The 16,035-nt window shown below is 34.9% G+C and overlaps 2 protein-coding genes across 2 annotated transcripts; both read left to right on the forward strand.

Annotated features, from left to right (window-relative positions):
• The first annotated feature begins 1,664 nt into the window (after positions 1-1,664).
• On the forward strand, positions 1,665-2,776 carry LOC116116555. Its single transcript, XM_031402622.1, has 5 exons — positions 1,665-1,762; positions 1,874-2,097; positions 2,201-2,342; positions 2,481-2,558; positions 2,710-2,776. The coding sequence occupies exons 1-5, from the start codon at positions 1,665-1,667 to the stop codon at positions 2,774-2,776; spliced, it is 609 nt and encodes a 202-aa protein (XP_031258482.1).
• A 10,038-nt stretch (positions 2,777-12,814) lies between these two features.
• On the forward strand, positions 12,815-15,049 carry LOC116117330. The gene has a single exon (XM_031403377.1). The coding sequence runs from the start codon at positions 13,258-13,260 to the stop codon at positions 14,941-14,943; it is 1,686 nt and encodes a 561-aa protein (XP_031259237.1). The 5' UTR covers positions 12,815-13,257; the 3' UTR covers positions 14,944-15,049.
• The last annotated feature ends 986 nt before the right edge of the window (positions 15,050-16,035 follow it).

The raw sequence follows: 16,035 nt of genomic DNA on the forward strand, positions 1-16,035 counted from the left end.
GTAGATAATCGGAAGATCTGGGGTCAGGGTTTCAATAATTTGGGGCTTTTCTAATTAGTTGTCAATTGAGCTCAGGGGAAGCCTAATTTATCCATTAATTACGTTTCGGCCTGCACCTGTTGTCGATTGAGCTACAAGTTTCGAATTAGGGATCGTTGTAGTGTTTGAACATTGAAGACATTATAATTAAGGTAAAAAAAATCATTACTTGTCTCTCAATTATGATGTCATATTCGATCTATTATATTATATTTTTAATTAATCATAAAAGAGTACATTTTATTTTTACGTTTTTACAAAACTGCCCTATGCCCAATGTGTAGTTGGACTGGCCCCACCATCTGTAGTATCAACCGCAACGACAATGGCAATAAAATTTATTGTAAGAATTGATAAATGATACTTGAGATATTGACATAACGTTTATTTTGCTTCAATGCATGCATTTAAGCTGACAAAATGGAATCTCTTTCATGGCCGCACAATTGCTAGAACTAGATACTAATAAGATACTTGTTTCAACAAGTGTGTTAGTACTTTCAAGCTTGCTTCTTCTTCCTTTTTTTTTTTTTTTTTTTTTTTTTTTTTTTTTTTTGAACTTTAACAATCAATTAGAATCATATGGTCTATTAGTTGTATAAAATGTATAATTTTAATTGAATTTCATCTTTATGGCAGACAAACATGGTACAAAAGAGCCTTTGAAGATGAGGAAACATTGGGGGTTTCTTCCAAGCATCCAAAGCAAGTGGAACATGGTGAGCGACTATTTTCATCCTTGGAATATTTTTTTCTGAAGTTTGTAGGAGACAACTCACTTTAGGTGAGGGGGTGGTCTCCACAAGTACGTTTAATGCAAATTTGGGTTTTAGTCATGTCTTACGCTTTTATATCAGGCATCTCAGCATTGTGATGAGGGTACCATTTCAGCGATGTACTTGTGTACCCTATTTTTAATCTTCCAATTGCTTTGAACTCCGTGCAAGTTGCAAGGATATTCTAAAGCAGATGCGCGTATTGTAGGAGCATTTGGATAGGAGTAATTAGTCACCATGCATGATTGAATTACACATTAGCCTGTTTTACCATTAGCACAAGTCTCTGTTTGTTTTATGTTTTATGTACTGATGTTTTATTTATCTCCCAACTCCAATTCTTGTTCCTGGCATAAATTTGAGCTACACTTAATAAAATGGCATGAATTATTTCGCTATACGTATCCTTAATTTTACCTTGTTAGATGAATGTGCGAAATGGGTTCTGAGGAGTGTGTATGGTGTATTTGAAAGCTTTATTTTTTATTTTTAATATGAAAACTGATGTTTTATGATGGAACACCTCCTGATCATTGTATCCACCATTGTAGTGTTTCACTATCAGTCTTACTGAGTTGTAATGTGTTATGTAAAAGGTGAGGGTGGATTATTCAAATAATACTCAAGCTGATGAAAAGCTAGCAAGTGATACTAACTGAACGTCAAGCAAGTGCTGAGGATGTTGAAAGCAGTGGTCCTGGCTGCACCTCCATCTCTTCGGGCCAACCAGTGGTACCAGCGAAGAGGATTCCCACCCAGGGCACTAGTTTTTGTACCGGTTCTCGAATATTTTAATCCTGAACGTGCACTTTTGACAGGGGATCATCCTAGGATGTCTATTCCTTTCTCATGAATCATCCTCCACGAAAATCTGTTCCTATTGGACAAAATCATCAAGCTGAATTCCAGCATGGGGCTCACAGTATGCTGAGGTTGAAGATGAAACAGTACGGATGGGAACTTGTATCATTCCGATACTGATTCATCACCTCCTATTTTTATGGCCGAGCTGGAATTGGTAGAAGTGACTGTCATTGTGAGGATTTGGGCTCTATCAGATGTGTCAAGCAGCACATCATAGAAGCAAGGCAGGAACTAGAAATATACCTTGGGAAAGAAAAATTGGTAGAGCTTGGGTTCCATGACATGGGTGAGGTAGTGGCTAATAACTGGAGCAATGGGGAGGAACAAATGTTTCACAAGATTGTCTATTCTAATCCAGCTTCATTGGGTAGGAATTTCTGGAGCATTCTTTCTGCTGTCTTCCCTTCCAGAAGAAAAAGTGAAATTGTCAGTTTCTACTTTAATGTCTTTATGCTTCAAAAGCGGGCTGAGCAGAACAGATGTTACCCGTTGATATCAGTAGTGATAATGATGAGTGGCAGGGTATGATGATTATGGTGGCAATGAAACTGGGATGTCAGCTGATGATGATGATGATGACTCTGTATTGAGTCACCCGCACCATCCTGATATGCGTTATCAGAGCCATGAAGATGACTTGCGTATTTATGAAAGGATGCTGAAGTTTACTATATTACACGTAAAGTGATGAGAATACAGATTCTGTTTGTGATGGCATTACCAAAATTCAGAAGCTATCCTGGAAAGTTATCAAATGCTTGTGATTCCACACCCCATCTAAGTTCCAAATTAATATTCCAGGGGTGAAAAGGGAGATCGAGAAGTCCAAGATGACTCATGCACATCTTCTGATACTGCAGCAGCCGCACAGGACCCCGGGTTAAGTCGGACAAGGATGGCTACTGGCCTGGTAGCTTTATGAGATGAGCAACGTGGGTGGCCATGAATATGTCTTGGAGTCTTGTGATGCTAAGTTTGGGATGTTATACAAGTTGCCATCAAAATAAGTTGATTTATTACCCACTTGCAGTATGATTGAGGAGGTTTTTGGAGATGGGTCATGGAATTTCAAGGTGAGAGATGGGAAGCTTGAGTGATTTTTTGCATTGAGATGTGGAATGTTAGGTACTCAGTGGTGAATAATTAGGAAGAATTTTCTTGTAGGAAGAAGTATAGAGAGAGTCCAATTTTCTTATGAATGAGAAGAAAGAGTTCAATTTTCCTTTTGTACAAAATCTATGATGAGAAGCCCTCCCTTCACTGTAAAATAGTTATTAAGAAGTGATGGTTTTCATGTTTTTTGAGCTCTGTTCCGAATAATTGTTTATTTGACAATACAAATTACATTGGACTAACCTTTCACAAGCCCAGATGGAGTTTCTTTAAAGGGGAGGGGAAAAGATTGTTATAAGACGATACTGATGCAAACATTGTTCCTATAATGTATTTTTAAAATTATTTAATTGCAATAAATTTCGAAATGAAATAGATTCAGGTTTCATTTTATTACAATGTTTTGAAACTTGACCTGGGTGCCACCCGGCCAAAGGGGTTGGGTCTTGGGTTGACCGGTCCAACTGTTTAAACCGGTGGTCTTTTGTGATCCAAAAAGTTTGAATTTTGTAAAAACACTCCGAAATATATCAGTCCCTGCAGGTTTGAAATATTGCAAACACCCTTACAACAGTTAAGGTTTTGATTTTTTTGGCCACATTTTGGCTGATTCCGATGGCCAAAATTCAATCCAACACACCATTGATTCACCGCCTCCACTCTACAAAACCCTTCTATCTTCAACACTTGGTAGCTCCTCGTTTGCCAGTCGTGACTCACGTATTGGGTTGATTTTTTGATCAAATTTCGGTTGATTCCAATGTCCAAAATTCAATCTGACCACCCCTCTTGAACCACTGGCCTTGACTCTACAAAATCCCTCTAACTTTGGCACTTGATAGCCCCTCGTTCGACAGTGATCAAATAGGGATTTGGTGAACAGTTGAAATAGTAAACCGAACCGAAGAGGCACCAAGCACCGGTTTGACCGGCTAGTCTGATCCGGTTATTAGAACATTGTTTGATTACATTTATTTTTCATATTCCATTATGTGATTTCGAAATCAAAAATTTACATAATGATTCTCCATCAAGAGTTAACCCAAACTTTTTGTTCACTCATCATTTTGGATGAAGAGGCCTAAAGTGTTGAATCGAGAATTACAGACATTGCGAGAGAGGTGGAGAAGAAACCATTAGTCTGGAATTTCTACATTAATCCAAGTTGTTTCTCCTATCACAACAGTCTCTGAAACACTTAAGAATCAATGCTAGATGTTAGGAAGCTATTTAGAAGTTGCAAAAAGCAAGGTTTTGAATCCTTCACCTGCAATGCAACGAAGGATTGTACCATTCGGCATAATAATAATGTTAATCAATAATCATATTGTGCGGATGCCTTATGGCCATGTTTATCATCAATATTGTATTGTCGAGTGGTTGGAGATAAGTCTTGTTGGCGGTTTTTCTTACCATTGATCATGGATGTTGTGATGCCTAAAATAAGGACGGAGATATGCTGATATCATCAAGCACTAATCAGAATCCAAGAAAATATTCTACCATCCAGAACATAATACGTCCCAGGCAAAAAGAATATACCGTTACAAACCCACCGACTCAAGAATTTGTGCCTGGTGAATTTGGTCTCACACTTGTTCAAACCTCATTTAATTTAAGGATATGCTTTGAGTTCTCAACGAATGTGAAGGCATGAGAGATCTACACGATACCAGGCTACTTGCAAAATGATCATCTTTGAGCTAAGCGGGTATAAATAGGCAACTCCCCCTCTAAAATGGAAGTTAGCCATTCACACATCCAACAAAAATAGCAAAGATACATTACAAAAAGATATACTTGTAATCCCAATGGATGTAGAATTTGTTTAAACATCTGAACTACTATAAAAAAACATCTTGTCAACCCTACATTTACGTATTTGCATTCTACTATACTCATAGTACCTCATACTCACATAATCAGTAGTATTTTGCACGTACAAAGTTGTTGTTGTTATCAAAATCAAGTATCAAGAGATGTAATTACCATGATTGTATCCTCATTGTCTAATTTCTTTTTTTTTTTTTTTTTTTTTGAGTTTTAGGTTTTAGATAATTTGACGGTTATTCTTGTGTAAGAACATAGATTAATGGTTGATGAAAATAAATGGATATTATCAATCAAGTTATAAAGTTTTCAGACTTTTTAAATGAGTGGACAAAGTTACAAATTGTTTAATTAAGGAACATCTTACTATATTTGTCCTTTAAGGGAAATTACAAAATGATTTAATGTCCTTGATTTTTTATTTATTTTTTATTTTTTTGAAGTTAATTTAGTTCTTTAAATTTAGATTAAAAAATGTTAAAATACTAAAAATAGATTAGAACCTATTTTTTTTAAATGAAATATTAAAAAAAAAACTGACAAACTAAACTAAAAGAAAAAGTAGATGAAAATTAAAAAAAAAATTAATGAAAATAATATTCTTTTTTCAGTTTAGTTTTTAAATTGGTTTAATTTTATTGTTTTTAATTTTAATTTTATAATTTTTTTAGTTCTTTTTAATTTTAAGTGTTTTTAATTTTTAATTTTGATTTTTATTTTGCAAAAAGAATAATTTGAATTTGTTTAATTCATCTTTACCTTTATAGAAGTTAAATCTAACACGGATGCTGCTCTATGGCCCACCCTCAAATTTTAAAAAAAAATATTAATATGTATAATTTTTGGATTTTGACCATTTTAACAGAAATTTTTGGTTCCGTCCATGCTTCTGGCCTATCGTAAAAAATTTATCCCAATTAACAATATCCCAGAAAATTAAGTTCCTAATGATGGTTATTAATTATTTCTTGTAATTAATTCTTTGTTTCCATACATTATTAGCTTCATTTCAATAATATATCAATGGCGGCTACGTAATTAATTCATATCCTTGGAGAAATTCCATTGATACAATGATTGTAATACTTAAAGTGGAACTGGAATTTTGAAGGATAAGATTGATTACATTCAATTCCATTCATGGAAAACAGAGGCCAGGCCTAGATAGAAGTAATATAGTGACTAGGGTTATCAAATATATAAATTTTTTATTTTTTTCTCACACAATTCAATATATATGGGCTTGTTTGATAGATTGTTTGAAAAATATTATTTCGAAAAAGTGTTTTAAGTTGAGTTGAGTTGGATTAAATCGAATTGGATCAAATTTTGAAAATGTGTTTGGTAAAATATCTGAAAAAACATATCAGAGTTTGATAAAATGCCGAATAGTTGGTTGGTACCACTTTTTAAAAGACTGAATAGTTATTTGGTACATTTTTTTAAAAAGGTTTTTAAGACAGGATAATTGTTTGGTACATTTTCTGAAAATATCTAGATTGTTTTTTAATCCATTATATTTGTTAATTTAGTTAAACACTCCACAATAAAAGTTTAAAAATTAACTAAAGCACTTCAGTCACCCAAGAAAACAGCAGGTCACCACCATCGTACATCAGTCGATAGTCGCTAGAACGACGCACGACCGACTGGATCTAGCCGGTCGTGCGCCAATATGGTCGTTTGCAACCAGATCTATTGTGGATCTGACCAGAAACGACCATATCTACGACCAAAATCTAGGCCATCGTCAACGGCCAGATCGACACACGACCGACTGTGGTTGCTAGTAGGCAATGATAGTCTTAAGTAGATTAATTTTTAGATTGGAATGAGAAAAAGGTAAATGTTTTTAGCTTAATAGAGTTGGATAATCTGAAAACAAGTCCCAACCTCTTTTCATTTTTAAACAAAAAATCTTTTTTTTTTTTTTTTTGAGTTGGATTAATTTTCAGAATGGATTGATTCAATAAGTAAACAAACACATATCATATTTTTTAATACTAATATGATAAGAACCTAATTGTTGTGGAACTAAAGCTTGCCTGCGTCAATGGAAAAACTCCTCCGATCCAACAACTAATGAACTGCCCTTCCGGTNCTTGTTGATGGAGTATTTGAAAAATATTATTTTGAAAAAGTGTTTTAAGTTGAGTTGAGTTGATTAAATCGAATTGGATTGAAAATGTGTTTGGTAAAATATCTGAAAAAGCATATCAGAGTTTGATAAAATACCGAATGGTTGTTTGGTACCATTTTTTTAAAAAACAGAACAGTTGTTTGCTACATATTTTTAAAAATGTTTTTAAGACAGAATAGTTGTTTGGTACATTTTCTAAAAATATCTAGATTGTTTTTATAATCCACTGCATTTGTTAATTTAGCTAAATACTCTACAATAAAAGTTTAAAAATTAACTAAAGCACTTCAGTCACCCAAGAAAACAATTGGCCACCACCGCTATACAGTAGTTGGTAATTGTTGGAACAGCACACGACTGACTGGATCTAGCTGTTCGTGCACCAATATGGTCGTTTTCGACCAGATCCACTGTAGATCTGGCTAGAAACAACCATATCTACGACCAAAATCTAAGCCATCGTCAATGGCCAGATCGGCACACGACCGACAGTGGTTGCTAGTAGGCAAAGGTGGTCTTAGGTGGATTAATTTTTAGATTGGAATGAATTGGCCCAATAAGTAAATAAACACATATCCTATTTTTTTAATACTAATATGATAAGAGAATAATGATAGAGAATAGTGTAACAAAAGATATCTAGAGTAATTAATAATTTAATATAAACGATATTGTTGGATACAAGGTCCGATCAAACAACCCAAAGAAATGGTTGGCCTAAGGATTCAAGACCAAACTGTTGCTGATTTAATGACAGAACCTAATTGTCGTAATTTGTTTGGAACTAAAACTTCCCTGCGTCAATAGAAAAACTCCTCCGATCCAACAACTAATGAACTGCCCTTCCAGTCTGAGAAGTCAACAGGCCGACCCACTTTTCCGATAAAGATTATCCTCCATATTTTCACATTATTCATGATGGATTGGTGGGAAATTATCTGCTCAAGCCGATGGGGTGGGCCATGCAAATAACAGATAAGAAGCCCAAACAAGACAAGGCAAAAGAATAATTTGTTCCTTTTCTATATTACCTATTATATTTTTAAAATTAAAAATTAAATATTTATTAGCGTTACATTATTCTAAATTTCTCCACATTTCTTTATTGACCCATTAAGCTATAAAGAGATGCTTTTCCCACTCAAACTAACTACATTTCTCAACAACTTGACATAATATACCTCACTCTACAGTGAATCTACACAGAATTTCTTACCCAATTCTTCAAGAAAAAGGAGCAGTCTTCATGATGATAAGATGGCACTATGTTATTCAAATTCTCAAATCTCAATTGTTGACTGCGAATGTATACTACTACTACACAAACCTTGCTTCCTAATCCTTGCTCTTTAATAAGTGGAATTTTTGTAGCAAATTCTTCCTTAATTAACTACCATGGTTGGAAATACAAACTCAATTTCTTGAGGTTTGGTGGAATGGAAATTGAAAGGAGTTAACTTCCTCTAGGTAGCTTGACAGTTTACTTAGGAGAGGTCCTGAATTCGAATTCCCACGATTAGTAATAAGGTTGGGTAGCTATTAGAGGGTTTATAATAGTAAGTCAGGGACCCAAAGAACTAGTTGAGGTGGGCACAAGTTGGCCGAACACCCTCAAATACCAAAAAAAAAAAAAAAAAAAAAAAAAAAAAAAAAAAAAAAAAAGGAAATTGAAGGGAGTTGGGATATATAGAAATGAATCAATCATACATGTCTTTATATGAACAATATTTGATTCAAAAACCACATGGGTAATGGGATAAGAGAAAATGTATAAGTTCTTTGCTTGTGTTACCTAAAACCACCAAATTAACAAATGCTTTTCTGCTAACCCAAGTCAGCTTCTTCCCTCTTCCATTCAATTCAAAGAATTGACTGAGTACCAAATGGGTCCCTTATAATATACATTATTGGGTTCTCCCACCATTCTTGAATTTCACAGACTCTTTTTTCTGGAGTATTCCCAAAGCATTTCTGGTGAGATCTTAATCGATATACACATGCAACATTATTACCTATATGCAAGCAACACATGCACCTTTATCATTAGCCCCCCTTATATATATATATATATTTTTAAACTATTCATCTATCTTCTGCCTCCTCTCTTACTCTTACCAAATATTTGTAAATATTAACATATTTACTTTGATAGTTGAAAAAGATATATCTTCCTCTTAATTAATTTGAATTACTAATCTTTCATGATGTCTTTGTGAAGCTAACTAGTTAACAGAGTTGGTTTATGATTTGATTGAAAGGTTTACAGATATAAATGCTTATTTTTGACTTCATATCTTTAATTAATCACTAATGTAATGGGTGTCGGCCTAATTAAATGCACTTTTATTAGCTGACCAAAGAAGAAATTTGGAAACCCAGAATCAAACACTTGCTTCATTTACACAAGGAAGGAGTAAACGACTTTTTCCCACCCAAGGTTTGCCTTAATGACACTCTCTCACCCAAAAAGTTTCGAAATACCACTTTCTTTCCCAAAGTTTATGTTTGATTAATACCCAAAATACACTTCACTTTCTCAGCTGGTGTTCAGCGACTTACCAAGAGTTAGGCTTAAGAGAGGTTTTATAGAGTGAAGACTGGTGGATCGAATGGTGATGATCGATTGAATACTTGTCACCGAAATCAGCTAAGAACAGAAAACTCTTACTTTGCAATGGGGGTTAATCAAAGAAAAATCAATTGTCGGATAAGATGGGTTTGTAGAGAGGAGACCTAAAATTTAAATGATGGTGATGAAGAGAATTTTCACTACCGAATCGGCTTTGGGTAATAACAGAATATTAACTTAGGATGGAAAAGTGGTATTGTGAAATTTTGGGTGGGAAAGTGTCATTAAGGCAAACCTTGGGTGGGAAAAAAAATCGTTTACTGGAGAAGGAAGCCACATGCCAATAACTTGTATCTTTACTTATGCAACTAACTAAACTTTTTGCATTTAATTATCAGCTTCATTAAAGTCATTAAAATGTAGAAATTAACTGGTGGCATATTCCTATATATACTAATCAAGTGTACATTATTTTATAATGTTCTCTTTTTATATATATATATATATATATATATATATATAGAGAGAGAGAGAGAGAGAGAGAGAGAGAGAGAGAGAGATTGACATTATGATTCTACTTTTTATTTTCTTCCACAATGGAAGTATGAAACTCCTATTGACCAAGATGATAAAGTTGTATTGGTCTTAGTAATGACAAGGGAAAATGCTGGAGTAATCTTGTGGAATAATTTTGGATATTTAGAAGTTGGACGAGCAGTGGATATGGTATGTACTTTAGTGAAGCAACAGTTAAAAGAGCAAGTGATCATGTGACCCACCAATGGTGGCTTAAGATTAGGTTAAGGATGGTGATGAATATGGAGATAAGAGAGGAAGAGGCAGGTAGCAATGGCCAAAGCATAAAGTCAAAATAAGGCATCTTATCTTAGTGTATTGATATATCATATACATTACGAGGCCTGTTGGCCGTTGCAGAAGACAAATTAAAGGATGGCCAATTCTTTCATTTTAAGGTGTCTACTTGTCAGTTTGAGCATCACTTTTTCAGGACCAAACCAAAACTCATCTTACCCCTCAAGTTTTCTCTATTGTCTTTGTCTCTGTACCTTGTTGCCACTGTTAACATGCCACAATTATATATGAATCACCAAGTTAATCAATTAAAACCCAAATTAAAGATTACCATAATTGTAGAATCTCGGATCCAATCAAGTAAATACAGTTCGTTTTGAACCCAAAACCCATACGGGTTTTCTTTTGAACCCAAAACACATTTACTTAGACGAACCTAAATCTTGTAAATTGAATCCTAGATTCATTCGCTAACAACTTAGGATATTACAATAATACTGTATTTGAAGCTGTTGATATCATACAATCGCCAAGAAAAGGAAAGGCAAAAGCAATGGGACAATTGGCTCTCACCTTATAGTAAAAACTAAAAAGTCACTTGCCAGCAAGCATTGGAATACATAATAATGTGTATGCACATGATCTTTATATAAAAAATTTATTATTATGTTAAAAGGTAGCTAATATTCTGCTATTAATGTCTCTCTAATCACCTGTATATTGACACCTTTTTATTATCATCCATCTCATGGAGATAACAAAGAAGGTAGATTTATATAATAAACTTACAGCTAAACTTTGTACTAGAGTGCCGGCAAAGAGGGCACAAAAGGAGGGATTCAGCACAAACAAGAGGTGATTAGTAGTTTGCTAATAAGACATCAACATTAGGATTAGCGCAACAAAAAGCCGGCTTAATCATGATTAACACAAAGGCCGGTTGGTTTAGTTTGACACTTGACAATGCTATACTGAACATGAGCTAACATCCAAATCTTAATCTTGTTAATTAAATCACTAAGCACCCAAAAACCCAGACAGCTTCTACTAATTAATTATACAGCGTTTATCATGGGGACTTGTTTCATTGATCTCTAAAGAGTAAACGACTTTTTCCCACCCAAGGTTTGCCTTTTCTTAATGACACTTTTCAATCCAAAAAATTTCAAAATACCACTTTCCTACCTAAAGTTTATGTTCCGACCAATCGCCGGCCGATTCCAACATCTTTGTGACCCCACACTACCACCATTCTCTTCCCCAAACACCACTCACCAAAACCTGTCAAACCTTGCTCCCATCGACCCCACCAATCGTCGGCAATCTTGCAATTTATGAAATGTGCAGCCGCCTATCCTAAGTCAGATTCCAACCAATTCTGACCACGAAGAGACTCACCGGTATCACCTCTTCAAAAGCCTCAACATCCTGGATCAAGTTTGCTCTCCATTGGCCATCAAATCGGAAAGTGTATTCTGGGTAGTAAACGGAATATGAACTTTGGGTGGGAAAGTGTCATTAAGGCAAACCTTGGGTGGGAAAAAGTCGTTTAGTCATCTCTAAATGATGAAACCCTTCAATTGATTTGATTATTTAACTAGTATCTTTTATCTTTTTTCAAAAGTGCTTATTCCCAAGTAAAAAATTGGCCAATAAACTTAATGCCTACTTACTTGGATAACAATATATACAGTACATTGACTTGATAAAAGATTGTAGAAAACCTAAAGAGCTAGCTAGATATCTTTCTTGCAGTTAACAACCTGGGAAGATGTGAAATTTCGTAAAGAAGATTAAATTCATTGGCTTTCTTATTAGAATTCTCCAAGGCATGTGGATTATCACCAGAATGAAACCTCTTTTTCTTGAAGGTTCCCATGTTCTTTCTATGCTTTCTATTTATTAAGACTACCCACCTACATCTTTTAACTTGAAAGATTTTTCATCTCCCCTATTAAGAATTCTGTAAGTTTTTAAAGCAAATGGGTTCTTCTCAAAAATTAAAAAAACAAAAGTTAAAAGCAAATTTTGGTGATATGAAAAGATGTACAATAAGCATGCACTGGACTGGGGAAATATGAAAATGTTAATTGGCAGCATAATAGCTGCACCAGTAAAAAGCCACAATGTGTATATATTATCAGACTCCTTTAAATGTATTTACAGGAAAAAAAGAGATCTTCACAAAGTACACCTTCTCTTAAAAATGTCACAACCAAATTATAACATGCTAAATTTGGTCTGCTAAAGCCTCACTTACTAAATCAGCCCCACCAGATGAATTTAACAGATAAAACAAGTGTCACTTATGGGACCAAACCAAACCTACTTGCTGTATTACCAACTCTTTTAACACCTGTTAAAGGGTCGAGATTAGTTATATTATTGGACCGTTTAATATCTGTTTCGGTACGATTATCAAAAGTCGATAACACTAGATTGTCACGGTGAGATATTAGAAAAAAGGGGTTTGAGTTTGAGTGTGTATAGCAAGACAAAGGAAGGAATAGTTTAGTTTTAAATGGAGAAATGTAAGTCGTTGGATTTGAAGTGGCGTAGGATTCTCAGTTGAGTACACGTGCTGCTATCTTTTCTCTTCTTTACACCTCTTTTTTTTTTTTTTTTTTTTAATCTTTGCTTCCATGCATGGATTTCTCCTCCTAAAAATAGTGAATTTGTGTGAGATGTATAGAGAGGGAGAGAGAGAGAGAGAGAGAAACGCTCACTCCACTTAGTCTTTCTCTCGTTGTCCTCCTTTAATTTGTTCTTCTTTGGCTTGTTCATCGCCATCATTAGCAACAAAGGTGTTTAACCTCTTCATATTTGATTTTTTCTTCAACTTTCATTGCTACCACAAGAAAAGCTAGTGTGTGAGAGAAAAGCTAGCTGCCTCTACTACTAATATTTACTACTCACTTACCCTTTCTACTTTTCTTGTTTAAACACAAACAGATCTTGTTCTTATACAATTCCCTCACTCAAATTCACCTTCTTTCTGATCTGGGTGTACTTTTCTTTTTCATTGGGAACTCTGTTTTGTTAGCATTGTGTCAAATTCTCTGATCTCTGTGCTTTCAAGTCTTTCTTTGAATTTTTTATTCTACATAACGTCAATGGAAGAAGATCGAGAATTTAAGCATGTATGCAAGTTTTGCAGCAAAAGCTTCCCTTGTGGTAGATCCTTAGGTGGTCACATGAGGTCTCATATGATCAACAACAATTCAGCTGAAACAACAGATTTTGATAAGTTCAGTAAGAAGAAGAAGAAGAAGAAGATGCTCTCATCGTCTGTTAATAACCATATTGGCTCCTACTGGAATTCTGAAACCCCTGGTTATGGTCTCAGAGAGAACCCCAAGAAGTCTAGGAGACTTGCAGATTCAAGAGAAGAAACTTCAATCTATGACAAGTTCTGCAAAGAGAGTAGTGAAAAAGGGTTTCTTTCTTGGAAAGCATCTGTTGGTAACATGAACTCTACTCAATCAGAGAAAGACACTAGCTTTGAGGATCAAGACTCTTGGACTAGTGGTAATGAGAAGCTGGTGATGGATAGCCAATCTGACAATGAAACTGCAGCTCCAAATCGAAGAAGGCGGTCGAAACGAAGAACAAGGTACATGGCCACTGCAAATTCTTGTGCTTTGTCAGTTGCTAATAATAATACTCATAATCATAATAGTGGCTCCTCTTCTGTGTCGGAGATTGAGCAAGAACAAGAAGAGGTTGCTATGTGTTTGATGATGCTTTCGAGGGATGTAGGTCCTAGAGGTGGGTTGAATTCTGTCGCTGAATCTTCTGATAATAATTCTGTGTATTTTGAAGCTAAAATTGAGGTTAAGAATTCAGTTTGTAGTGGTGATGAGGTTGTGAAGTTGAAAAGGCTGAAAGAGAAGAAGTTGAAATCTGGTTTTGTGGATTCTGATAATATCCAATTTGAAGGGAGACACTCTGAGTATTCTGCTTGTGGGATTTCAAGAAGGGGATCCAAAACTGACGCTTCTACTGATGGATTTGTCAAGAAAGATGGAACAAAGAAGTCTCAGTTGCATTATCAATTTGGAGATGAGAATTCTGAAGTTGAATTGGGGAGAAATTCAGTGAAGGAAACTAGATCAGATCAAGCTCATTTGGGTTCCAATAATAAGTTCAATTCAAGCAAGAAAAAGCTTCACGATTCATTTGATCCGGAATTGGGGTCAGGTTCCATGAAAAAATCAACAACTGATGTTTTGGATACTGAATTCCACAAGGATTCTCAAAAGAGAAGCAAATTTGAGTGTACTACTTGCAACAAGATCTTCCATTCATACCAAGCTCTTGGTGGTCATAGAGCTAGCCATAAAAAGATCAAAGGTTGTTTCGCTTCGAAAATCGATAGCAGTGAGACTAGTATTGAAAAAGAACTCTCCCCTGACCCAACACCAGATAGTAAGATCATTAAATCCATTAACAATGAGAATGCAACTGTTCACTCAATTGCAGATTGTGATGAGAGAGCTGACACAAGTTATGGGGCAATAAAGAAAAGGCATGAGTGCCCAATATGCCTTAAGGTTTTCTCATCAGGCCAAGCATTGGGAGGTCACAAGAGATCCCATTTAATCAATGGCAATGATGCTAGGAACAATCCAACCATTGTAATTGAGAAACCGACACCCGAAATCCGAAGCTTTCTTGATCTTAATCTGCCTGCTCCTGTTGAAGAAGAGAGCAGCAATGGTCATCTGGCCGGGTTCAAGCCATGGTGGATAGCTAGCAGTCACAAGCATGAAGCACTTGTTGGCTTAATCTCTAACTGACCTTCTTGGTCCCCTGGCCATGGTTTAATCAAATTTTTAAATAAAATTCAAGAGTGTACAGACAAGTTTTCTGCTTATTATTTCATTTATTCTTTTACACATTCAAGATTACTCCAAGGTCCTTTAAACCATTAGGACTTTCTACAAAACACTATGCAACACTTGTAAGTTTCTCTTTGTCACTTCGTTTTCTGTCTTCTTTCTCTTTACACTTTGCTCATTACAATAAAATCTCTATTCCTGCAAAACTTCAGCATATTAAACCTGCTGTCATGTTTGTCCGCATTTGCTCAAAAGTCGTGGATCCGATGTTTATGTATTTAAAGTTTACAATTCAGTCTTATAAAATTTCTCTTACAATCCCGATAAAGACGAATGACTCATTTATAAGAAAAAATTTATAAGATTGGATTATAAATGTAGTATTGCCGTTGAAGTAAATATAAATTTATAATTAGTAATTCTACGGAAAAAAAAAGAACCTACCACGCGTCACGAATACTTTAAAAGATCGAAAAGATTAAGATGAAGAAAAGATCTAAATTGAATATGAATTAAAAAAGTAATAATTTTATCTTGAGAACAAAGAGAAATGAGTGAAGGTGTTGAAAATAGGATAGGTGAATGAAGTCATGAAAAAGAAAAAGCAAATTTTATAATGTGCACAAGGATGGGCATGTGAGGTGAAGGTGGTTGTTTAGTCACCTACCATAAAACTTTGACAACCCATCACACTCTCTCCTTTACTTTCACAAAAATTTAGTAGTGGTGTTAATTTCTCTTTTGAGCAAAGACTAATCTCAAATTTGATTAAAAATAATCATGGTTATTATTATGCCTTAGAGATTGAATCACCTCTTTTTTTTTTTTTTTTTTTTAAACAAAGTGCCAAGCTATAGTTTGTGCGACCTCGGGGTCTATTGAACACCTTACAAACCCAAAAGATCAAGTAAATTACAATATTATTATGGTAGATGATCCCAAAGTGAACCAAAACTCAAGGAAATGAGTAAACTTCTTGACGTCAGTTTAATCCTTTGGGTTAAGGTTGGATACTTTTAAAATGTGGGCATTTGGGTTGAGTTGGTTCAC

This window comes from Pistacia vera, unplaced genomic scaffold (genome assembly GCF_008641045.1).
Source record: "Pistacia vera cultivar Batoury unplaced genomic scaffold, PisVer_v2 Contig123, whole genome shotgun sequence".
In the NCBI taxonomy this organism is placed as follows: domain Eukaryota; kingdom Viridiplantae; phylum Streptophyta; class Magnoliopsida; order Sapindales; family Anacardiaceae; genus Pistacia; species Pistacia vera.